This window comes from Calypte anna, chromosome 1 (genome assembly GCF_003957555.1).
Source record: "Calypte anna isolate BGI_N300 chromosome 1, bCalAnn1_v1.p, whole genome shotgun sequence".
Classification (NCBI taxonomy): domain Eukaryota; kingdom Metazoa; phylum Chordata; class Aves; order Apodiformes; family Trochilidae; genus Calypte; species Calypte anna.
The window spans coordinates 100,056,606-100,082,756 of NC_044244.1; the positions used below are offsets into that span (position 1 = coordinate 100,056,606).

At 37.0% G+C, this 26,151-nt stretch overlaps 1 protein-coding gene across 2 annotated transcripts in view; it reads left to right on the forward strand.

Moving 5' to 3' along the window:
* USP25 (ubiquitin specific peptidase 25) overlaps positions 1 to 26,151 on the forward strand; it is an 89,586-nt gene that overhangs the window by 24,436 nt on the left and 38,999 nt on the right. For both annotated transcript variants that reach the window (XM_030447678.1, XM_030447687.1), the window contains exons 4-5: positions 9,746 to 9,869; positions 15,729 to 15,891. In XM_030447678.1, the coding sequence (XP_030303538.1) occupies positions 9,746 to 9,869; positions 15,729 to 15,891 (287 nt within the window). The remainder of the gene's footprint in view (positions 1 to 9,745; positions 9,870 to 15,728; positions 15,892 to 26,151) is intronic.

Below are 26,151 nucleotides of genomic sequence, written 5' to 3' on the forward strand. Positions count from 1 at the left end.
AATCTTTTTTCCTTTTTGTTTTTCCCAATTACAGGATTTATTTTGGGGTCATGCAATAAATAATTTAAGGCAAAAGCTGAGTACTCTTCTGTTAAGAGAAAGTTGGGGAAGAGCTTGTGTATGTCTGTCTTAATATGCTCAAGCCTAATATGTTTAAGATTAGATTCTCCTTGACAAGGTTGGCTTTCCCAAAGGGAGAAGCAAGAGGTTAGGTATGCATTTTGTAGTAAAAGAGTAGGTATTTCATGTGTGAAATTAACATTAGATATACTTAATGGAAAAAAAAGTGATACAGGACATCCCATAACCTGTAATTCTTTGAGCCTTGCAGGTTTTTTTTGTTTTGTTTGTTGGTTTGGTTTGGTTTGGGTTTTTTTGAGAGGTGGGTAGCAGCCAGAAAATGTGCTTAAATGTGTTAAACATGTTGAATGTTTGCAAATAAATATGGGAAATGACATGAAAGAAAAAGCCAAAGGAAGTTCTGTAATGGGATTGATTTCTGGAAAATTTGAGTTTCTTGATGTTGTATTTACATTGCAATATTCTAAATGTAGATGTAAAATATTTTAATTATATATTGATCCTTTGAACATATATGTAGTGGATCTATGTAGTTTTTGTTAAATGAGTAGTATTATTTAGCATTGCCCTCCATTTTACTGCTTTGGAGTGGATGTGATGGCACCAAACTAAATTTCGTTAGATCTCTTTGTACAGTTGTCTTGTCTTTTGCACCTTGACATAAAGACTGTTCTTCTTTTTTTTTTTTTCTTTTCCTTTTTACACTAGAGATGAGTTTGATCTTAACATTGCAGATCTGCAAACTGCATTTTCATGCTTGGTATCACTAGCATCCATGCATAAAAAGCCCTGAGTGCATCATAGTTATATTCTGCCCCCTTTCTGAGTTGTGGAGGATAGCTTTAGGGGTTTTTGTGTTGTGTGTTGGTTTGTGTGGGTTGTTTTGTTTGTTTGGTTTGGGGTTTTTTTTGTTTTTTTCTTTTCTTCCTTTGTAAAGAAAATATACACAATATACACAAACTTCCCTTTCAATATCAGAAAATTAACATTGAGGAAATGGAGACTATTTCAACAAAATTAAACTTATAGTCATCAGTACTAAAGGTCGGCTATGGCAATGCACTAGTAACCTGGGTTCTCTTGCAGTCTGTGTTTAATTAGATTTCTCAGCAATCCCATTAATAGAAGTGTTTAGTTTTGTTGTCACTGTCTGTACTATAAGATCTTCTGGATGATACGCAGTGACAAGGGGGTAGGAGATGGAAGAGTCTACAGAGCCTACAGAGTCTACATCACCCACAACCAGTGGTCAAAATGAATAGAGTAAATCATATTCCAAATAAGTTGCACATGCCAAGCTGAATTTCAGGATTCTCTTCTTTTCCCAAAAGGGCTGAAGGCAAGACCTGGATTCCTTACATTACATAGCACTACAAGTCTGTAATAAAGAAGTGTCAACTACTATGAAAAAAGGTAGTTGTGTTTTTTTTTTCTGGGCTTTGTGTGTGGTTTTAGTTTTTACATCTTTAAGTCAGGTCCTCATTGGCAATAAAGATTAGAGCCCTTTGACAGCCTTTGCTGTTTTAGTTAGACTGAAAACATGTTATAAGATAAAGGGCATCTTCACCCTGAAGGACTTAAGAGGCAAGAAGTAAACACCTACAGCAGAACAAAAGTAAGCCTGTCTGATCATAGAGCCCCTCCTCCTCCTCTCTCCCCTTAGAGATCCAGTGAAAGAAAGTGAAAGTTGTGATCTGCCTGCCTGTAGTTATTTTGATTAAAAATTTTAAAAATACGGTAAATTTCAAATAGACAAGTTTTGGGGGCCTACATGGGTAAGTACTGTCATGTAAGGGAGTGTATCTTTGAAAGACTGTGGATGACTTCAGAGAAGAGAGTGGAAAGATGGGTATAGGTGAAAAACACTCAGCAGTGATAGCTCCAGCTGTCAACACTCCCTTCTGCAAAGAAAACTATTGGCAGTTCTTGCTAACTATGCTGAATGGTTTGACAGTATCTTGCCTTTCAAATTTGACTCTCTTTTACCATGCCACATAGATTTAATTACATGAAGATAATTGTAACTTGCCCTTATTGTTCCCTATTGCTTAACTGCCTCTGTGCATTTGGAATTTAGGATGTTACAAGTCACCAAGCTCTATGGTCCCACCAGGTTAAGTCATCCAAACTGGGGATGAGAAATAGTTACAGATAAGTATCAGAACTTTCATGCCACAGAAAGCCTCCAGCCACTTACAAAGGCTTTTGAAAGTATGCCTTGCGAAGAGCTTTATGACATGAATTCTGTGAGCTTGACTGACTGCATTTCTTTACAATGGTTACTTAGTTAAGGGGTAAAATAAAAATGTGTGTGTATAGCTTAACAATCAGCAATTAGCCTGGATTGTGCACTGGCTCTTCCAGAAGTGCCTGTGGTCATTCAGCTGTGTTAGGAGGTGTAAGGAAACCTGATTTCTCTTACTAGCAAATGCAACATTTCAGCAGCTGCAAAAAGTATCAATGAGCTTGCATAAAATTTACTGCACCTTTAAAACCAAAGGCTGGCATGCACAGTGTTATTCATGATGCTTGCCTTTTTGCCTGTTCAAAATGACAAGTGCAAGCACCTGCAAGTGTAGTGTCACGGTTTAACACTGGCCCGGCAATTAAACCGAGTAACAGACGCTCTCTATTAATGTCTCTCTCCTCCTTGATAAAGAAAGGAGAGAGAATAAGGGAGAGAGACTTATGGGTTGGAAACTAAACTACACAACTTTAATGAAACAGTAATGATAAATAGGAAAAAATTACTAAATATATACAAATATACAGGAAAATGGAAACCACATTCCTCCCCCTTTCCCCCCCCAATAACTCTCACGTCACCACCGAGGCTGCAGGGCAGCCCTGGGAAAGTCCACGCTGGACTCCTGGAGTCGGCAGCAGTCGGGAACTGGAGGCAGGAACACACAGATATGGGCTGGCACGGATCAGGACCACAGGCAGACGAACGGACAGGATCCTTCCAGGATGCCAGGGGAAGGAAGGGAAGCAGGAAATCATGGCTTGGCCCTCGTGATGCCTCAGATTTATACTGAGTATGACGTATATGGGGTGGAATACTCTGGTCAATTCTAGCATCTATCTTGTCCGTTCCTCCCCAAGGGAGGGCTCAGGTGGGACCTCTTTATCCTCCTGGACGATAAAATGTTCTCATCAGAGCTGAGCAGTGTCCTTGGCTCTGCACACCAGTCTCTAGCAGTAACTATAAACATCAAGTGTTATCAGTCCTAGAAGCACACACTGTCTGAGAAACTTGCTGTTAATTTCAGCAAGTGCAACTACTTACAAGAGACTTAGCTAAAAGCAAAAGTACAAGACAGAAAATCACCTTTATCCTGGCCCAAACCAGGACATGTAGTTTTTTCATGTCATCTGATGAATACTTAATCTGATCCTTTTGCAAGGGTGGTGTTAATTTTTTGGATTTTTTTTTTCCTTCCTGAAATCTGTTAGTGAGCAGAAAGTGATTTAAGCATTTGGGTTGCAGTGTACAAATGAACACTTTAATCCCTTGGATGTTCTGCTTAGTAGCATGAATCCTAGGCACTGCACTTAAAGCAAGACCAAAGAAGTTTAGTAGTACTTTCCAATATTTGCACTTCATTGATTTCTCTAGAATCCTTTTTTTCCATTTGAAGTAATTAGTGTGTTTTCATCTATGGCTGCATGATAGGACTGTTCTATTGCAAAGCATATATCAATTTACTTATTAGAGAAACTTGCAGAACCCAGGGTTAAAGGAAGCAGCAGAATGAAGTTGTATTTAGAAGTTGTATTGTCTTCAAATTAAATAGCTATCAAGACAAATTCTTTTACTCCCTTCTTTTGAAAACTCAATAATCTTTGTCACTAAAACTGAATTACTGGTTTTTGCAATTGCACATTCTGTGGCTGAAACAAAAGATTTCAAACTCTTTGATAAGGATAAGTGTAACTACAAAATGCCACACAAAACAACTTGAGGGCTGTAGACTTCATTGCTTCTGGGGACCTGGCTTTTTATATCTTCCTTTTCCTAGAGTTTGAGCCTTTGCATAAGTTGCAAAAGTCATTCAGCCTACCCTTTCCAACGATTAAGACTTAACTGTATTGAAAACTTCCCAAAGTGATGCTTATATAGTATTCTTTAAAAAAAAAACCCTTCTGTTCTAGGGACTCTGAGAAGTTTATAGAATAATTTATTTGTATGCTTCCCGTCCTTCCTGTACATTTAGACTTATTATTTCTTCCCTAGATTCCCTAAATTCCCTAAATTCCCTAAATCCCTCTTGCTTCAGGTTAAGTCCTTTGTTCTTTTTTGCTATCCCCTGTGAGATTATAGTATACTTCAATCATTTTATGTCAGATAAAGTGTTTCATGCTCGAAGATATTGTATCCTTATGTCCCTTCAGACTGTTCTCAGATCTAAACAGCCCAAATGCTTTCCAAGTCTTTGAATGCATTTCCTATATCTACTGCCATTTTTTTTCCCTTTCATCTAGATGTTCTCAAATGGTCCTACCTTTTTCATGAACCATGGCACTCAAAACAATAACCAAAGCTTCAGTTGAACTCTTGGGAGAAATATGTGAATATCTATAGATGTCCATGTAGTACTCTGAAAATATAGCTCTGGATAACACTTTATTTTCTTCAGTGCTCTGATGATGTAAATTGTGGGGTCACTGTGAATCAGGTGTAGCTCCTAGATCCTTCTGGTCAGTCATCATTCTATAACTGTGCATTTTGTTGTTTCTGTGAGTAGGCTTTGATAATACTTTCTTTTGTCACCTTATATAATTGGGTATCACTGTGTGTCTTTGTGACATTTCCTTCTACTAGAGGACTAACTTCTGTCATCTCCATCCAGGTCTCTGGGAGTGTCTCCAGCTTGGTATGGCAGGGTCCCTGCTTCAAAATACCAGGAGTCTTGTACCTTGAGGTCCTCCTTTCATCTTACATATTCGCTTGTTTCTTTGTTTCATTACTTCCTCTCTTTTCCATTTCTGTCAGTGTGAGAATCCTCACTTTAAGGTGTTATCCTAGGACAGTTCAAATGCAGCTGAGATGAGGAAGTTCCTGCATGGCAGTGGTGGCCAATTGACTTAAGGAGCTGCTGAGATACTCCTCATCCAGTTTGAACTAAAATTGTCATATGCAGCCAATTAAATTCCTTTAAATCTTTGTGTGGAGACCCAAAACCATTCCTGATGTTTCATGAATCTTTGTTCTACAGAACAGACTGTAGAATATAGGGTCTTGTAATAGATGAAACTGATAGTCTCAACTTTTTGTTTTTTTTTTTAAAATATATATTGTTGGTGTGTTGAAAATGAAGTCTTGCTGCTGGATTTCCATACTTGGCACCCGTCCATTGAGCCCATCAGGCCTGCTCCTTCATTTTCCCTCTCCCTGTTCCAGCAGTTGCATCACTGTGTTTGTTTATTGCCTGTCCCTGGGTTCAATTGCTGCTTCAGACCAGTCCCTCATGCTGCTTCCCAGCCTACTTAAGTTTGAAGTTCCTACTCACTGCGTCCTCCTGGTATAAGTAACAAGTCAATAATACAGTAATTATGTTAATGACCTAGGCAATTACCAAGTAAGAACCACTTATTTAAATGATGATGATAAAAACTCCCTAAACAAACAGATTAAGAAGGTTTTTTTTAGAAAAGAAAGATGTGGTGATATAGTGTGTGCATTTACTGTATATGCACTAATATATTTGTCACAAATTTCAGTACACAGCTTAAAATTACCTTGTAGAATTACAAATTATGTAAAACTCTGGATCTTACATACCAAGAGCACACGTTACAATACTATCAATTAGTGTTGTAAACAAAAATTATATTTATTAGTAAAACAGTCCAATAATTCTGCATGTTAATTTTAGTTGAACGAACGTCACGAATGAAGTAAGCCAGACTGTTTTGATGAGCAGAATCTTAATTCACAAAGAGTTTTTTCAGTTTGTTTATTTAGTAGTCATGGCTTAGTTAAGAATGCTTGCCATTTTCTAAGGCTATATGGTATGCAGTAACAATTACATTTATGAGGGTGAGCCAGTGAGAACTAAAGCATTCTGTGGCCGAAATGAGAGTAATACAAGATTAACATGTAAATTAAAGCTGGGTAACTATAAATTTGGAGAAGTGACATTATTCTTAATATCTTTATAAAATACATCGTTCACCTCATGTGAGGGTCTGAAAAATACTTCGGGCAAAAGTCAGCTTTTTTTTTTTTTTTTTTCCTTAAAACTTAAACATGAAAACCAGGTATCAGTTGGTCAGATAGAAAACGTAGGTGGATCACTTTCACAAATTCATTCCACTGCTAATAGCTATAAATGTAAACAGTCATAGTTTGCATTAGCACTATAAAATTGAAGTATTTTAAAACCAGTTTGATGTGGGATTTATTAATGATTATGAGTAGGCAAAATGGTCAACTTGTAAAATAATTTCTTGAAAATAGAACAACATTGCAATAGAAAAAACTTAAAAAATCTCCATGTAATAATTTACAAAACAGGAAGAAACTTTAAAACAGAGTAAGAAAAACCCTCCGTGAATTCCATGTACTATGAGTCCATTTATATAGTCCAGAACCAACTGACAGGAATGCAAACTGTGCAGACAAGCTAATACATTTTTTTTAAGAGTTTAGTCTTAGACTGTTCCATTTCTGTTGTTACTTTATTGAAATCATCTTTATGTCTTGAATCCTAAATCATTGGATTATATGTAAGCTGTTGCAGCTTAATGAGTTCCCTTGTCAGCTGGCATGCGGAAAAAGACCTTGGACCAGGTCTAAATACAGCAAAGAGAGCCAAAATACCTGAATTTAAATATCCAAAACATTTTTATTTTACATTTGTTGCAAAGTAAAAAGCTTGCATGGACTGCCTTACCATGGATCAGCTGATATTTAGAAAGGTCTTCTTCTGTCAGAAATTATGCTAGGCAAACCACCCATGATGTAAATCGGTTCCACCTCTTGTGCGGTGGCAGTGGTATCTGGCAACTGTCTGGTCTTCACTGGATTATCTTTTTCCATGCAGATCAGGAATAATTTATATGTGAAAACCTGTCTTATCTGCTCCAAAACTCTTGCATGCCAAAGGAAACTGTTGCATTGACCTGCTTTCTGTAAAGCAAGCTGAAGTCAAGGATTGGGCTTTTATTATTAAAGTGATATAATTACTGGTAATATGAATGGTAATAAACTTTTGAACACATAGGGGTTTGTTGTAGATTAAAAAGCTAAGGAGGTGCAAAGAAGTGGAATAATTTAATGGAAGTGTGAGTTGGAGTTGAGCTTGATAGATAGTTTGATTCTCTTGTTTATTTTTTAGTAACAGTGGAAGCTTTTGTTAACCACACAACTTTAAGCTAAGTTAAGAATTATTTTCTGGAAAATACTACTGAGTAAAAATGAGCTTCTTAATCGTTCTTCTCTATTGTAGTGTAAGAGTTTCAGCACTCTTACCTGGCTAGAGATTAGGTAAAAGACTGATCTGTAAGTGATGGGGGTAATCCCATACTTCAGTGACATCTGTGGCTGCTGGGTTGAGACTTGCTCCATCTTTAGTTGTAACCACTGTTATTACTTCAAGAAAAACAGCTTGTCTTCAGTGGAGATGAGGTGTTTGTGTGATGAACTGCAAATGGGCAGAAAATCCAACATAAGCACCACATTTTAGAGTGTAACAGGTAGTGTGTCTCAGGCTTTTGTCACTGTACACCTTTCTAGCCTTTTTCCTGCTCTCAGTCCGTAGAAGAGGGTCGTGCTTGTGTGTACTCAGGCTGAAGTGCTTTTCTAGCCAAAATTATGTTGTTCTCAACATGCAGGCTCCTATACCGGAGCCCCTTTGGGTGAGATGACTGCTGGTGGTTCTAGTAATTGCATTAGTGCTTCATAAGGAGAATTTCAGGCATCTGAGGTAAAGTATCCTGATATACTGGAAGGTCTGAGCTGACTATGAATGTCATAAGAACAAAATTATAAAGTGCTGCTGCTGTGGTAATAGCATATTTCCATACTTCCAAATCATGATGGGTTTTCCAGGTTACTTTGCAGGTACTTTGCTTCCTTTAAAGGCTCACTGAATAAAATGGCAGTTCTGCCATCTTTATTTGGGGGAAGAAAGGGCTAAGTTGCAAACCAGGTTTTAAGATACTGGTGTTAACAGAAAAGTTTCTTTTACAACTTCTGTTTAGTTTCAGCTTTCTTTGGAGACAAGTCATCCCATTTTCTGTTCATACACAGCTATGGCAATGATTTTTGTATCCTTTTTCAATCCACTAAGAAATGTTACAAACAAGTAAGCCTAGGGAACCAGGGGAAGCTGTCTCTGGAGCAAGTTTAGCCCATCCAGGAGAAAAGAAAGAAGCTCACTGGGTATGAGTAATTGAGCTGACCTGTGGAGGAGAAACGCAGGCAAGCTGCTCATCTCTCTTTTAGCAATCATCAGTTTTGACTTTCTATCTCTTTCTCCCAGTCTTTCACCTTATAATGTTCAAACTTTAGGCTGGAGTGTAGTCTCTTTCATAGCTCTTTGGGTTAAATTTGGCCTTGGAGGCAGGAGAGTGAAACTAGCCTGTGCTCAACATGTGTGTCTTTAATATTGCACTTGCACTTCTTCCTTCCTCTTTTTGTCTTTCTGACTTGCAAAATGAGACTTGGTCTTTCAAATCATGATAAGCAACCAGCTTGGCTTTTCTGAAGGTTCTGTTTGTGCAGTTGATGGATATTCCTTTTGGCTCTGGCAGCTCTGAATGTGTGACTGTGCCTGGTGTGATGTTGATGGGTGTCACAGTGTGATGTAGGTAGTGAAATCCTTCCATACTCAAGAAGGGAGAGTGCTACCCCTAAGATACAGGTAGGTTTATGGGGTATGTTAGTATCTGATGCTTTAGATAATGGAAGCTGGAGAGGAAGGCAGGAGTAGGGTTGTTTTCATCTTCATTACCCAGTCAATAGCCAATCCAGCATTCTTTGTACGTCCAAGTATGGATTCTTATTTTGACTTCTGTGTCTGTTTTCTTGATTCTCCTGTTGAGATGGGATACCTCCAGCAGACAGAAATTGGATTAAGATACATTGGGAAAAGAAAGGCACAGGCAGGATAGAAAAGCATGAGGTTAAGTAAGGAAGTCTCCCATGTGAAAATATTTGGCTCACCAGTGAGCAGAATTATTTGCAGAATTTTGGGCTGTATTGGGAGAACTCAGCACACATAACTCCCTGAGGAGGGAAAGAAGACTATGCTCAGTTAAATTACTGTTTTTAAGAGGTTTTCTTCATCACGTGTTCCCTGGAAGCAGTTGATAGCAGTAGCTAAAGTAATACATTTAAGGATATTGCTTTAAGAGGGCTTTCAGAAACTCTGGATTCTTAAATTTGTCCCATAGCTTCGTGAAACTTGAGATCATTAGGAGGAAGAAAGGCTATTGCCCATCATGTCTTAGAAAGAGCAAGCTGCTGAGGATTTTATCTGGCTTGGAGGTGGAAGGGAGCCATTAGCTGGGTTAGTGGTGAGAAGAGTGCAGGGCACAGGAGGAACGGACTGGAATGGTGCTCTGCAATCCCCGTGGGCTCTCTCTCCTCTACAGTAAGACTTACCTTTCATTCTGTTTCACTTTTAATTTTGAGAAAGATAGTTTTGCTTTTCAGATGTGATTGATCTCACTGGAGATGATAAAGATGATCTTCAGAGGGCAATTGCCTTGAGTTTGGAGGAATCAAACAGGGCATTCAGGGAGACTGGAATAACAGATGAGGAACAAGCCATTAGCAGGTAAACAAACAACTTATATAAAGCAGAAATTAAATTAAAGACTTGGCAATTGGCGTGTATTGCTTTCTTTAACTTTAACTTAACAAATAATAACTTGTTTACTTTGATTTGTGCTACTGATATGCCTGGCTTCAGGATGTTGCTTTAATGTATTATATGTATATATACACTGGAAAATAGTCTATATTTGTGGGCTAGAATTTAATAGTATCTTTCATGTTGATGTATTTGTCTATATATTGAGGAAGTAGTTGGAGATAGAGTATATATGGTCATATTTAAATAGGACCAAAACCTAAAAATCTGTCATATCACATAAAAAAGAATGCAAATGAAATATAATTAAGAAGCTAATAAAATCTCTGTCCTATTCTTTTGCGGTGTTCATTTTACAATAATAATTTCTTGCCTCTGTGCTAAGGCTAAGATATGAGACTAGTAATGCTATTTAACATAGAGGATTTATAAGGTTTGAGTTTACTTTGTCGATTAAAGTTGTATGAACTTTCTAATCGTGAGCTCAATAAAAATCTATAAGTTAACTTTGATCAGATTTTTACATTAAATTTTTGTACAGTGGGTTTGTGTGTAAATAGAGATAAAATTCTGAAATATTTTGGAGTTGAGCTATGCCTGGGTGTGGGGTTGTGTGGGAGGGATGTTGTTATTTTTTATCTGTGGCTGGCCTTATTCTAGGGGAAATGGCAATGATTTTATCCATCTTTTAGAAGGTTAACTACTGCCTCCTTATAAAAGACTAATTGTATAATTTTTTTTTAAGACTGGGGATATTCACCACTGTAATTCTTTTCTTCAGTCACGGTATTTAGCAGACTAAATAGCTTGTCAGAAAAATCTACCTCTGAAGATATGGAGATGGTTATTTTATTCACAGTAATATTCTTTTTCTTTTTGAAAAACAAATGTGCTAACTGAGCATAAACAAACCCCTCCACTCCATCATTTGTGATAAAAACTATCTTGTTATATGAGTTTAAGATAACATGTTTTATGAGAGCTGGGATGAGAGGGTTTTATATTTTCATTAATAATTGGAAGAAGATTTTCAGGTATTTTTTTTCTAAGACTTCAGTATTTGCCTGTACAAATTATTATGGTGGAAGTTACATACAGTTCTGATTCAGAAGTTTAGCTCTCCTGCATGTTCCTTCTTGAAGGACAGAATTGTCGTAATTCCAGGGTTGTGATTTAGGCAGGCATTAAGAACAACAGATCTGTTTCTCAATATGGAAATCTTTTTCCCTGTTTTTTCTTTCCCAAGCTTTGACTGCTTCTGCTGTGCTCACTGCCTGGGAGATGTGAAGGTTTTTTACCTGTAGACTTTTTTTTTCTTCACTTCTCAGACTAAAAAGCCCTCATCCCGTAACTGAATTATGCTGTATTTTTTGTGGTTGCTGAAAATAACAAAGTATGCCATTTTTCCCCCCTATATATACTGAGATGTATACAGTCTTTTCAGTTATATACAAAGAAGTGTTGGTCTTTTGATAAGAGATAAGTATTTGATGGCAAGATTATACATGACAGCATGTGCCAAATTAAGAGCTTGTTGCTACCAAAAGGGATAGGGCCTGCATACTGCACTACATCATCTTTACCTGCTGTAATACTCTTTAGGGTGTTTGCCCAAATTCATCTCCTAAAGCTTTAAAAAAATATTTACTAAGTGACCCAGAGTGTATCATGGCATAGGAAAGAGAAATCATAGTTTGCTTGTGAATGGAGGCAGAGAAGGGTGAGGATCTTGGGCACTGTGGCATCACTGAGGTATTTTATCAACTCAGTTACCTACTGAGATGCACCCTGAGTTGATGGCAAATTTTGTCCCAAGTTGTACCAATAAAGAAGGTTCAGAATTCTTGATCTCTAATGTTAAATCAGTTTCCTCAAGCACAAGGCTTATGACTTTTTTTTGTCATTGTTTTGTTTGGTTGTGTTATTTTCTTTTTTTTCTAAGTTTTACCAATCACTTTGTAGTTAACACCCCACAGAAAAATGTTGGCATTCCAATAGAAAGCACGGTATCTGTATAGAACTTCTGGAAACAAAAAGTAGAACACTGGTTGTAAACAAGTAAAGCTGCAGCCATTTACTTTGGTTTTTCAAAGTTAAACAAGAAGCAGAAATTAAGTAGGAAGTGAATAATAAGCAAATTAAATTATGGAAATATTTCATTTTTATAAATGTAGGATGTGTGCATATTTAGTCTTTGTTGTGAAAGGTTTTTTTTTTCTTTTCAAAGATGTTCATAGTTGTTTGGAACCTGATTTGCACTGGTTTTGTTAAGGTATCTAAGGGAGCATAAATGGCATTTTTTTACTCTTTTAACAAAGTTCTAATACACATAGAATTTGTCTTTCTAAATGTAATTGCCCTGTGCTGCTTAGGGACAGATATGATTAGTATGTAGGTGTTGAGAGAAGCACAGCCGAAATGTCCAAGTGTCCAACCTGAAAATCTTGTACATGGCACATTTAAAATTTTTTTACTACTCCCTCTCTAAATCTCCCATGGAATTGTGCCTGATTGTTGTGTTTCCTAATATGAAGAAGTTCTGCCTGTTTGAACTCTCATGGATTGAAGGAAGCTGTCTGGTAGGGATTTACTGGGCAAGCTCTTAAGATATGGCTGAAAAGAGAATATGTGTTGAGCCTAGGTTAGTACCCATTTGAAAAGGAGGGCCCTAAGTGCATGAAGATGTCCACAACCCAGTGCTGCTTTTTTTTTTTTTTCTCTCTTTCTTTTTTTTTTCTTCATAAATTTTATCGTGGTGGTTGAAACTGCTGAGGCTGCTGTAGTGTGGTTAAGCATTGTGTGTACAGGGCAAAGGTGCAACTGGGAAGAGCTGTAGGACTGGGATAACTGCTTGGCTGCTCCATGTCCAGCTAAAAGACAGTCACAGTATGAAGTGCTATTCTTGTCCTTTTAGCTGAGTGTCCTGCTGGAGTGGGCTTTTCTGCAGCATGTTTAGTGGGCTTCCTCAAAATGGTTTGGCTGAACTTCTCTGCTGGGGATCACTTTGCCTGAGGCTTGCTGTGTTGTCTGGCCAGCCCCATGCGAGCATCTCTGCAAAGCTTCTTGGCTATGCCCAGCTTGTTATGGAGAGAAATAAAACACTGCTTTTAATTCCCATGGCAAGCCTGGCATTAACTAACCTCATTCTAAAGTTTCCTTCCAAACAAGATGCCAGCACTTGGAGGTGGGGAAGTCTTTGGTCCCCTGAGGCTAGAGACATGCCATACCCTGCACGTAGCTTATGGCTCTGCTGCTGTGGTCTCTGGGGATTGCAAGAGGGTGTTTCAGCTGCATAATCAGAATTGCTAAAGCCTTGTAATAACTTTCTGGAAGGATGCATGTTTTGTTGGGAGCAGTGTGTGGGTAAGATTTTGTCAAGATAATCTTCTCAGATCAGGACAGTATGAATAGAATGCAGTGAATATCATAGTACAAGAGGTATGCTCACTATGCTAGTAAATACATTTATTTGTTGCTTTTGAACTGATCTTTAGGTTCCTAATTAATGTGCTCACTTTTATTTCAGTTTAGATCACAGCTAGCATTATGGTTGAAAATTAATTTGGCACATAAGAGTGTACAGTTATTGCATATGTCTCTGAGGACAGATAAAATTAAGGAAAAATATTCAAAGTTTTGAGAATCATATACTTTATTAAGACATGCAAACAGATTTGAAGTGGAGTTAGAGGTCAGTAAATCCCTCACCCACTAAAGTAAAAAAAAATATATATATACAAATGCAAGGAAGATGATTTAGTAGGTAATTAAGATGATAAATGGGGTCAGAGAATTGTTTCAATTCAAGAGAATATATATATATATAATATATATATGTGTATATATATATATTTCCAAGTTCAGTTGTCATATATATATATTTATGAGTTTTGTTATTTCCCTGAAACAAAAGTGTTATGGACTAGGTATTGGAGACCTTTGATAACATCATCCTGAATTTGTTGTAGTCTGTTGGAGTCTTTGTGTCAGTTTTAAAGGTCCCTTCAGTTTATTTGAAACAAGAGTTTAACTAATTCTGCCTGTATGGAAAATTATTTGAATTATGTTTACAACATATGTTTTATATAAAAATATGTTTAGGCTTCTGTTTAGAATTAAGTATTGATGTCCCATTTAAATAATTTCTGTTCTCAAAGCAGAGATACATTGGTCATCTAACACTTTTGAAGTATTGAATCAGTGATAAGGGAAATCAATTTGACTGTTTCATTACATTTGGGGGATTGTTTAGGAGATAACATTATCATTGTTGCTCTCAAGAATCTTTTACTCCTGAAGAGTTTGGTTCCATGCCCATGTATTGTTTGAAGAGATGTCAAGAGTAGAAAGTCTTAGAGGATCTAAGACTGCCTGTCATTTCAGTTGTGTTTAGAAGGTTATCTGTCAAAATTTAAATGTCAGAAATTGGTAAGTCCTTAGGAAATGGAAAGTTTTAGGTTCTTTCTGAGATTTTTATTGATACGAAAGTAGTATAAATACCAAATGGTCTCTCAAATTCTGAATGCTTCTGTTTTTTTCAAATTAAATAGCAATAGCAAATTATTATGTCCCCCAGACCAGTTACAGAAGTTCATATAATACTTTGTGATTCTTCTATGTCTTCTGAGATACCTTTTCTTATTTTGACAAGAGCATATCTTGAAACAAAAATTTACAGTTAGAAAAGTGAGGGATTATGTTTTGTGGTCCTTTCTCTCCCCCTCCTCCCCTCTTGTTTCTTTGTTTGTTGCTTTTTTTTTTCCCCTAGAGTGTTCAAACTTTGTCCTTTAGGAACTCTATTTACAGACCAGCCTGAACTTCTGTTTCTTTGATGTGTAGTGAGTCTAGAACCAAAGGGGACAACCCTTCAGCCTGCACAGTCTGCTTCAGTGCTTGTCACACAGCTGAAGTGCTCCTGTGATCATCAAAGTAGATGGCTGGGGGTAGTAACTGTGTCAGTAGTGCATACACCAGGCAACTTTGCTTATTAGTTACAACTGTTCTTATATGACCTCAGTGTATGTATCTCAACTTTTTAATTTATATTATGGTTAGCACAAGTTACCTTTAAAGTGTTTTTTGTCACCAGGCTAAGGACATGTGCTGACACAGAAATAACGTGTAGAGTGAAGCTTGAGTTTGGGAGCACAGTGCACATCAGGTCTTGCTATCATGTGAAACATGGGCATTCAAAATAAATCACATAGAAACAGTTTCCTCCAAGAGAGCGTGTTCATTGAAATGCACATTTAACCTGTGGGCTAGCATTTGAAAAATTTTTGGGAGGTGTCTTTCATAAAGTAGCTCATAAAGTAGTTACTTAATAAGTAAAGTAATAAATACAGTTTCGGATGTTGCGAAAATGGAAACTAAAAAACATCCTCTGTTTTTGAAAGTTACCTAGCTAGCATTGCTTTTCTGTTAGTAGATTAAATACTGGTGGCTTTGTGCTTTGCATGTGAATAAAAGCAATTGCAAATGAAAGCACTACACTAATAGTGCTGCCTAAAATTTCTTGTTGTTCATCCTATTAGAATCTGGTTCTTAAATAATTGACTTGCACACATGACTCTTGTAGAGCTTCTCACAGGAAATTCACTCACTCACTGATAGTTTTCCAAAAAGTAATGAAAATACTGTAACACATCTAAAAGTAGAATAGTATCTTACTTTTGAAGACATATTATAACCAAGTTCAGAAACAATAAGGTAACAAATTATGCAATCTAGATGTCTGTATTAGTAATGAATACTGGTTTACTATGTTGGTTTTCTTTTTTTTTTGCTTTTTCTCACATTTTCCCCTCCCTTCTGTTTCCAAAGAGTTCTAGAAGCCAGTATTGCAGAAAATAAAGCAAGTTTAAAGAGGACACATCCAGAGGTATGGAGTGACTCTCCAAACCCTTACGATCGAAAGCGGCAAGACAACTGTCCAGTAGGATTAAAGAATGTTGGCAATACGTGCTGGTTTAGTGCTGTCATTCAGGTAAGGACCCTCTTTGACTTAGCTGTGTATATTCTTCATTGTATTTAAAGTAAGATGACTTATTTTAAGTGGATAACTTAAGATAACTTGTTTTACTAGGAAGTTTAGGCCACTGCATGAGACCCTTTTGAGTATTACTTACGGCATTTTTTAATGTGTTTATTTGTAAGTCTAAGCATAGAAAGTACTGTAGCATAATCAAATGAAGCTTCAAAATGTTTCAGAATGTGTCTGCAGCTCATGCTGACATCAACACCAATTATGGATTCCTGAAATAATTTAAAATTGGATTACAGATAAGGAACAGACTTTCTGTATTTTAAAGGAACTCATGCAGATGAGTGCAAGGAGGTGGCTAACAATTGAGGTAGATAGAGGAAATTACTCCTTTAGTCATGGAGTGCTTACTTGAATAGCTGCAAGGAAATAGATGAGTAGGGTAAAAGAAGGGATAACTGATAAAGAAGAAAACGAGGAGGGAAGTGAAGGTATTACATGGATGCATTTGTGTCCCTTTTGAGTTGTTTTATCCAATACAGCCAATATACATGCTCTTAGTCTGTTTTTTGTGTATATATGGATAAAATAAAATCTGTTTTAAGATAAGGTAAATTGGGAAACGAGTATTGATACTGCAACTTGTCTAGTAAAATCTCATGTTCTAATATCAATAATTCAACTTGATGTATCTCTCAAGTGTTTTTTAGAGGTGATTGCTACATCTCTGTTTCTGTAAATAATCTTCATAATTTCATAAGCATCCAGACCCACAAAGAAATTGGGTAAAACTGGAATTTGAAATGAGCAAGTTTAATTTTAGTCTACAAGAAACTAACTCCATGTACTGTAAATTTTCATTGTCTGACATTTTGTGAGGAAGCAAATAAAATATTTAATACCCATTTTCAACAAATTACTGTCTAGCTGAATCACATCACATGAACTAGTATTGTTACTTTCATAGTGATGGCTGTTGTACTTCAGGCTGAGTCCATTTAGATCAATGGTCTGCCTAGCAGTTTCTTCAAATGGCTGCTTATAGAGGAGTAAAAGAGTACACATGATACCGCCCTGTTAAAACACTTCCAAGCCTCTGGCTGCTTTCATCTTGGGGGATTTTCTTGATCTTTTTTCTAGTTTCTTTAGTTAGTAATCCCTGGTGGCCATCTCTTTTATGTAATTGTTGCCCTTGAACCTGTAGTGTACTTTGGATAGGAATTCCACAGTTGTGCTTTCCATTACATGAAGAACAGCTGTGTTTTTGTATGGTTTTTTGAACCAGACTCCTCTCTACTTTTTCAGGTGGCCTCCCAGTAAACAATTGATAGCTATGACAGTTCTGTGGACTACTGTCGTACTCTCTCTCAACAGGCCAGTGGCCTCTTTTTTTCAGGTGTTACTGCTGAGATGTTGCCTATCTGTTCTAACTTCCGATTTGCCTTGATGGTCTTCTCCAGATGTTTTCTAGCTGTAGTAGCATTTTAGTTGGAGGACCATGAAAGTTGTCAAGGTATGGGTGGGCTATGAATTTCAGGTGGTATGATGGACACATACAGAATCTTCAGGAAATACAACTAGGAATGACAAGGAAGGACACTGCTTTCCTTGAGTAGAAGCTCAAATATATGTGGTACTTGTGTAGGACAAGATGGTAGTTTAAAGTGAGAGTTTGTGAGTCAGGATAGGAAAGGAGGCTGGTCCCTCCTCTTTCCTTTCAGCATCTAGTAATTTATCAGGGGGCTGAATTTCCTGTTTTACTGAGATTTTGGGGGGTTTCCCTTTTTCCTCTCTTTCTTATTCCTCCACATACATAGTCATTTTCCCAATACCACAATCATTGTTTTCATGCTAATATAGAGAAACATCTTATTTCCATAAAGCTCTTTGTGGAGCTAATATAATTGGTGTTTTATCTTCTCTGGTGTCTAATCAGATTTTACGTTCTGTAGTAGTCCTGAATCTCAAGATGACTGATTTTTAAAATATTTTTGTGTGTGTGTGTATGTGTATGCATGAGCATTTCTGTAAAATAAGTATTTAAACATAGAAAATTGCAAATGTTTAAATAAATGTTTTCAAGGAAACATGAATTTTAAGTCCCTAACCACTGAGACAAAAGCAGAGGCTAGGGAATTAAAAAAACCTGTCTCTCTCTTTTTAATATGCAACTTTCTACCTTGAAAACAGTTTATAAAGGGGGTTAACTTGTTGTTATGATCATCAGCCATGTTATGTGAAAATCTGTGGCCTTCAAAATTGATTTGCTCCTAAAAGAAAAACTTGAGTGTTTAGGTCTGTAGAAAGTAATTCAAGTAAACCATTGAAAGATTTATAGTCTCAGTTGGTTGAAAAATTAGGTTTATTAATACTGTCTGTCAGCCAGGAACACTTATGTTTCAAGCCTAATGCATGTTAATTTAGGGTATTAGCTAATACCATATTTATTTATCTGCAGGGCACATTGATGCCTTGAGTTGCATTGACTGTGCAGAAGAATTTTCAAGCTTGCTTTAGGAGTCATTTGACACCTGACACATTATATAGATCAGCAATATTGAAATGTTAACTATTGTCAGTCACAATGATATATTGTGTAATATAATCTAAAACTAAATTGCAAAGAAAGATCTTCATTCTATTTAAGGAGTATGTGTTAAGAAGAAAAGCTTTTGACATTCTGACAGTTTTTTCATGAAATGTGTGTTGTTTTTTTATAGCTGCCAATGAGCTGACTTTTCAATGATCTGTTGTATTTATATAGAGAAAATGAAATTTCTTAAGCTTGCAGTGAGTGACAGCAAATCCTAGCAAATTTCAAACATTGCTAGAAATACTGCTTTTTAATCTGTACTTACAGGTGCATTGGAGAAACATGGACATGTAGGGAGTCTCTCTTTAGATAGTAGAACTTTATTTTGGATCTTTCAACAGTTGTTAGAACCAAATAGTAACATTTTTTCTACAGCATAACTTTAACAACCTGTCCTGCTGTTGAAGACTTTTGAGTTGGTAAGAACATGAATTTAAAACTGAGTGCCAAGATAAATATGTCAAAACAAAACTGTGCTAAAGCATGTTTGTAGCTTTTGCTACTGTTTTGTTATACTAACTTCTGTCAAAGAATACCTAAATCTTGAGATGTTAGAATATTTCTAAAAGGTTTTTTGTGTGTGTTGGTATTGCTGGGTTTTTTTAATTATTCTCATTATTGTAACTGTATATATCTGTTCTTGTAATAGCATGTAAGACACAAAGTCCTCTAAGGAGCAAAACATTAATATTGTACTACAAGTTCCTCCTTTTTTGCAGCAGTTTTCAGTGACTCCTTTGTAAAAAAGATAACTTCAAAATTTTCCTTGCTTTTAAGAGTTTATATTCTGAAAATGGCTTAAGTAATACATTCATTGAACTTGTGAAGTGGCTCCTTTGTGTCATGCTGAGCCCAAGTTAAAGTGTTTGTAGGATGTAAAAGGCAGTAACTCACAGGACACAGATGCACTATGGGAATCATATCTGTAGCCTTGCTGCCTCTAAATTGTCTCCCAGATGTTTTGCTTTAAGACATGACACTAAGCTATCTTTTGGAGTTCTAAATAGAGTTTTTAGTCATGTGGGAGAAGTAATGCCCTGGCTGGTGTTGCTTACCCCTTGGAAAGGTGTCATGCCTCATTCCGTGTAGTTGGTCTTCCATTCAGTTCCCGAAGACAAGTTTCTGATGGAGGGAAGTAAGTGAAGGGGGAATCACATGAAAATTGTACTGTAAATGCTGCTCCTTTCTCCTTTCACCCCCAGTTCTGTATCTAAAGTATGAGGTGCAGCATTTTCCTGTGTCTCATGACCTACTGAAGACCTGTCCATATTGTAACTTCTCCCATTTACCAAATGAGTTGTCCCAACAAAACACTTGAGGTTTGGCCTCTCCGTGCTCTTTTCTCCATCAGTCTGTTAGAGCCTGCTTAGTTATTGAAAAATGAGATACTTTTTTGGTTTTCTTTTCTTCCCCAGAAGTTCATAGCTCACAGAACAAAGAATTAACAAGTTACCATCTTAAAAACATGGATTTCCATGGCTTATTTTTAACTTTTATTTTCAGGGTTCCTAACACCACTTCTGGCATTTTACTCTGTTTCATTGTGTTTAGAAGCATCTTTCCTGCTTTCCTGATGTCAGTGTGTTTGGGGTTAGGATCTCATTGGTACTAAGTTTTCAGTTCTGTCAAGAAGTAAGCCAGTGTTGGTGAGAATCATGCAAGTATTTTCTTTCCAGGTAGTGGCTCAGCTGTTTATTTTACTATCTTTGAAACACCAGTACCTAACTTCTGCATTTTTTGATTTGTCCTATTTGTCATATTGAATGGGAAGGATTGTGATGGGTGATGTGGCAGTGCATTATCCCAGAAAGCCTAGGATTAGGTAGTAAGAGTTACATATATGTATATTGTATGCAACTCCCATGCTTCTCTGAGCATGCAATAGAAGATTGAATGGTGAAGAACATTCAGTCCACAGTTGCTGTTTGAATTAAAATGGTCATTGATGTTACCTTTTCCTTCCACTGTTTTATAGGTAAGCTATCTGGGGTGCAGAGGTCAGGGTGAAAATAGGAATTAACTGTAGTGAAATGAGGCAGCCAGGTGCCACTAATTGCCAGGTAATGGGCATGAGCTTGTGTTAAGCCCACCTGTGCCTGATTAGGGCGGGCCCCAACTGCACATGAGCAGGATTAGGGGGCCAATAAAAGGTCGCCACTAGCGGTCATCACCATTAGGGTGAGGCTTGAGTGGCGCAACCGGTTAGCACGCAGTTATACAGACAAACCCGAGCCATGCTGAGTTTGGGGGTTCTAGACTCAGAGCCTCACCCTAATGGTGATGAGCTCTAGTGGCGCAACCAAGTTAGTGCAGTGCTGAGACAAAGCTCCAGGGACGCAGTCAGGTTAGCGCGGTGCTCATAGAAGCAGTAAAAAGCCAAGCATGCCGAGGTTGTGAGTTCCAGCGTGAGCTGAGCTTGTGAGTTCAGGCCTCACCTTTTATTGGCCCCCTAATCCTGCTCATGCGCAGTTAGGGCCTGCCCTAATCAGGCACAAGTGGGCTTAACACAAGCTCATGCCCACTACCTGGCAATTAGTGGCACCTGGTTGCCTCATTTCACTACATTTAACTGTTCCGTGGAGTTCTATGGGCAGAGGTATAATGAAGTTGGAGATCTAGTTTCTTCCTTTACCTCCCTCCATCAGTCCCTCTGTTCCCCTGTAAAGATTGACCTGTGCTTTCCAAGTTCAGTTGTCCTATGGTATTTGCTGACAGGAGATTCCTTTTTCTGTTTTTTGTTCTCTGTGATCTCCAGTTCTTTCAGGTTTCTTGTGTGATTTTTTTCAAATTCTTCCCTTTTATTTAGTAGTATATAATATAGTTCAGTGTTGTGAAGGGTTGAAAAGCTTTAACGGATAATGGCTTTAGCTTTCACTCAATAGTTGTTAATTTAGTTAAAAAAAATAAGGATCACACCTCATCAGTTACTTCCTAGGTTTGGAAGGGCATAAAACTATTGCATTTTTAGGTGTAGTATGTAATGTTATACTACGAATGTATTTCATGTTGTTGTGCTTTAGGCAATAAGTTGAAAACTGTGACCGTGTAAGGAAATGCTGGCTGTTATTTTATGTCCTAACAGATTTTTTTTTTTAATCTTGCTTTGAACATGTAACAGAGGAGTGGTTGGTTGGCATTTTTCAGTATGTGCCAAGACACAAGTATAAAGTGAATTCTTCTGAACACATCTCATATCATACATATTTGAGTTCTGAATTGAAGTAATGTTCTGGATTTGTTGCTATAAACAAGTGAATGGTCTCTAAATGCAGTCTTATAATACCATGGTGAGCTGTTTGTTTAAAATGTTGACTTCACCCAAGTCTGCTAAGGTTCTTAAGTCAATTTGACTTTCTAGATCAAACAGTATGAATGTTTGATTCATTTTCCATATTCTTCTATTTTACACCTCAGCCTTTAGATAAGAAAAACACAACAACTTGAAGTTGTACTTTATACCTTTGTTTTCAGCAGTTTGGAATGTTGACTGATTGACTGTTTATAAATAGAAATGTCCTTTTTGAGATACTTTCCAAAGCTTTTAATATGTAGTATTGAATCTGTCTGTGTATTTGAAAATGCTAAACTTTTTTCTGGCAGCTCCTACTGTGCAGAGTTTTTCCTCTAAAGTTCAGCCATGAGATAGTGTTCTGTCTGTAGGTCTTTTATTTCAGAGAGAGAGAAAAAAACTCTTCTTCCTGTACTTTCACAAAGCTTGAACTGGAACCTGCTGAAGCCTTAGCTTTGAAGCTGTTTTCCTCTCTTCCTTTCACTCTCCCTTACATGTAATTTTCTAAAGAAAGAGAGGATTTTCAGGAAGGAGTTTGATTGTGCCAAATTCTTGGTGTATGGGAAAAGGCAGTATCAGGAATATGTTTTATGTGACACTTATTTTCTTAAGTTTTTTTTTCTCTAAAAGGTGGAAGACAATACACAGGGATACCGTGTGCTTAAGAGAAATGTATTTATTTAAATTTATTTAAATTTATTTAAAATTCTCTGTGGTCTTGTTACAATTATGTATTTTCTATGTTGTAAGTAAAATGTGTTTAAATTTTTTATATGCATAGCAGTCACTTTCCTTTTAATTTAAGCATTATAAGAAGATTCTGGTTGTATTATGCTTGCTGACTTTTAGTGTATGCATAGCCTCAAATATAGGCCTGATGACCATATTTAAAGCCCAACATTAATGTCTATTCTGAAAAGAGGATTTGCCACTTATGTGACCAAGACATGCATGGGTTGGAGGCAGCCTAAGTGCAAGTTTATAAGGAGATACTGGGTTGAAAGGAACACACAGCCACAGCAGTGACAACATACATTTGCTTTATGGACATTTGTTGTGAAAAAAAGGGGGTTCAATAATATGAACCAAAGGGTAAGAAATAGATCAACAAGTAGAAAAAGTGGGGAAAGCCATAAAGAGGAGGGTGAAGTGATTATCCCAAAGTAGTGCTGAAGAGTGTAAAAGACTTGAAAGTTGGAGAGAAGTAGACCTAGTTGCCAGTGAAGTTGCTTGCATTTTTGCAATTTGGAGCTTTTCTAGACACTAATATTTGATCAGAGGCGTGCAGGGGTGTTAAATCACTATTAAGCCTATGTGGAGTTTTTAGTAGTACTTTTAGTTTGAACCCTTAGCACTTCAAATATCGGTAACTAATGAATTTAAAGTTCTTCATGTTATTGGAAGAAACATAGGGTAATGTGTGGAGGTGATGGCATACATTCCATAGCCTTTTGCATTTTCTTTGATTTATATTATTGGCATGAATAAAAAGTTAACCCTTTAATAGGGTTTAATTAACCCTTAATAGCCAATCTATTCTAATGAAAGCTGGCTCTGTATACAGTAAAATAGCAAAATTGTTTATCAAGTGAAGTGAGAACATAAGTCTGATTTGTTATATTAGCAGGGAAAAAGTATTCCAAATAATACACTTAATGATGTGGGCAGAGTTCCAGTTTTGCTTTGTATTTTTAGAGCAGTAAAAATGTATTCGTTCTTTAAGATTTCTCTCTGCTTGCTATCCAAAATTTAGATATGGTCTCTGCTTTGTGGCTTTAAAATCTGAATAAATGCAAAATTGGAAATGCATAAAAGGCCGCGGATGACAAAATAAGGCAGATGGATGTTTCAACATGTTAATGCATATGTAAGATTTCGACTTAGAGAAGATTATGTTTTAGCTAAATGCCAGTACCTGAAGCAATTCATTTAGGAACTCTGTAGGAATACGTACTTTTCTTTCCCCCGGATGAAGGTTTCCTTTTCAGGCCATACTGATAAGGTATATTTAGGTTTTGATTACTAGCCAAATTAAGTCCTTCCTAAATTTTCTTTGCCAAAATTCAGGTTAGTCTTTATCTTTCTCTTCTGTTAAATCTCAAACCTTAAGTCTAATTTGGACACCTACACTAGTTTTGGTATCCTTGCCTGATGTTAATCCCCTTTACTTTGATAAAAAGGAGCCTACAAACTGGATTGCCAGAAGACTAGAAATTAATGGGCTGTTCTCAGAGAAGCATGCATGATTCACAATATGCTGTTCATGTTCAACACCAGTCAAATGTGTTCATTCTGCTTCAACATCATAGATGATTTTCTGCCAAATGACATGATTTTGGCATATTGATGACTGGTTTACATACAATTAGTCTGAATGGCTTTAGTACATGTTTGACAGTATAATTTGAAAATCCTTCCTCCCATCCAAGCTTGATCTTTGTGGATTGAATGGAAAGATGGCTTTTTTTTTCCTTTCTTGTGAACTTGCAGGACTGTGATCGATATTAAAAATTCCCTAGTTCTTGAGCAAAACAGTGCCTGCTTTTTAGTTCTAAGAATTAGAAACAAGTTAGAAAAAACAATTTTTTCATACATCTGCTATTGGAACTGCTGGTTTTAGAGCCCTATGCTTGCAGAACTTGCAAGAAGCCATTAGAGAGAGCCTGTCTAAAGCTGTGTGAAACAGCTTGATAGGTCATCTTTTATCTAGACACAGAAGTACTGTTTTTCTATTCTCCAAGTGTTGTTGATGTAAGTATCTTTACTGTTTTAGGACTCTGCTGGTAGCTCTTAATGATCTGTGTTGCATATCAAGCTTTTACGGATTTAATATGCTGACTAATTTCTATTCTTGAAGCATTAATGCATCATCATTTTACTTGAATGTTAAGAATTAAATCTCTATTTAAGGACCCTGGCATAATTTAAGTTGCCTATGCTTGATCATCCTAGACATCAAGAGGGGAGAAGGAATAGGCAGGGTGGCTTAGAAGAAACCAAAGTAGCTTATATTCTGAAATTGTTTGGACTCTGTGTAGTGTGGGCAGACACTACTTGGAGAAGTAAATAGTTTTAACATCTTACAGTTTTGAAGCTGTAACTATACCTAGCTGCCTCTGGCATGACAGAAAATACATCTACATCACGACCACCTATAGAGGGGAAGGCCGTGGTATGTCTGTCATTCAGCTCCATTCATGAATGTCCTAAACTGGTGCTGGATTTTTGTTAATTTTAATTTTCTTTATACTCTTTTTTAGCCCCCAGACTGATAGAATAGGAATCAGGTATTCTGAAAATCTGTTGATTATCATGGCAATTTGATAATAGAGGCTTAGCCTGTCTAGGTTTTCAGATGACAGCTTTTAAATAGGTTTAAAGACACTGGGGAAAAAACAAAACAAAACAAAACAACTTTTAGAGGGTTGCATATATAAAATCTGAGTAGTTTACATGAGCAATCTATAAAAATACCTGCTCAGTGCCAGCAGATACAAAGTTATCCACCTTTTGGATCCAGCCTGTTTTTTTGCACAGTGACTGCTGACACCTCTGGGTAGCTGAAGCCAAGTAGGTGAGAGATGAATTGCTGCCCCATACAGTGTGTTTGGGAGGCCAGTGCTTTGGCATGGGGCCAGTGAGTGGTACCACTGTGAGTGGTACTCTGCTGTGTCTTGTTTGGGGGATGCAGAAGAACAGCTTCTGCTGTATAGCATCACCTACCCTGGGTATAGAAAGCCTTGGGAACAGGTGACAAACCAGGATGCTCTGCAAATGTGGAGTTGTATTGCCTTGCCCCTTTCTGAAGCACAGGGGTAGATGGCCATGGGAGATCTCTGCTACAAAGAGAACTGTAAGTAGTTCCTTGAGGTACATCAGGCACAAATGATGGGTCTCAGGCACACTTACAGTAGTATCTGTTTGCACTTACACTGGGAAATTGCCTTCTTTTTCATGTAGATAGAAGTTTCCTGATGTTGATTTAACTCAGTATAGAATATCTACAACACGATACAGTCGCGTCATTGCTAGTGGTCTTCCTAATAGATTAAATGTAAGCATTCTGCTGCACTCAGTACAGCCACTCACTGCATAAACAATTTTGGAGAAAAGTTTATAACTAAGTATAACAAGGCTGAAGAAGAGCATATCAGACAGTCCTCATAATTATTATCATCAGCTTGCAGAAATAGGTTCTTTGAGCTTAGTAAAGCACATAGATACTTATTAATAATTTAGTTAAGAAGTTACTTCTTAACAATTTAGAATTCTGGATTAAAGAAATAGATTTTTTTTGTAAAAAAACTTGTGGATTGAATGCCAGGCAAAATTTCTGAACTTTAATACAGTTTTCTATACTTAATTTATCTCTGTGTATTAT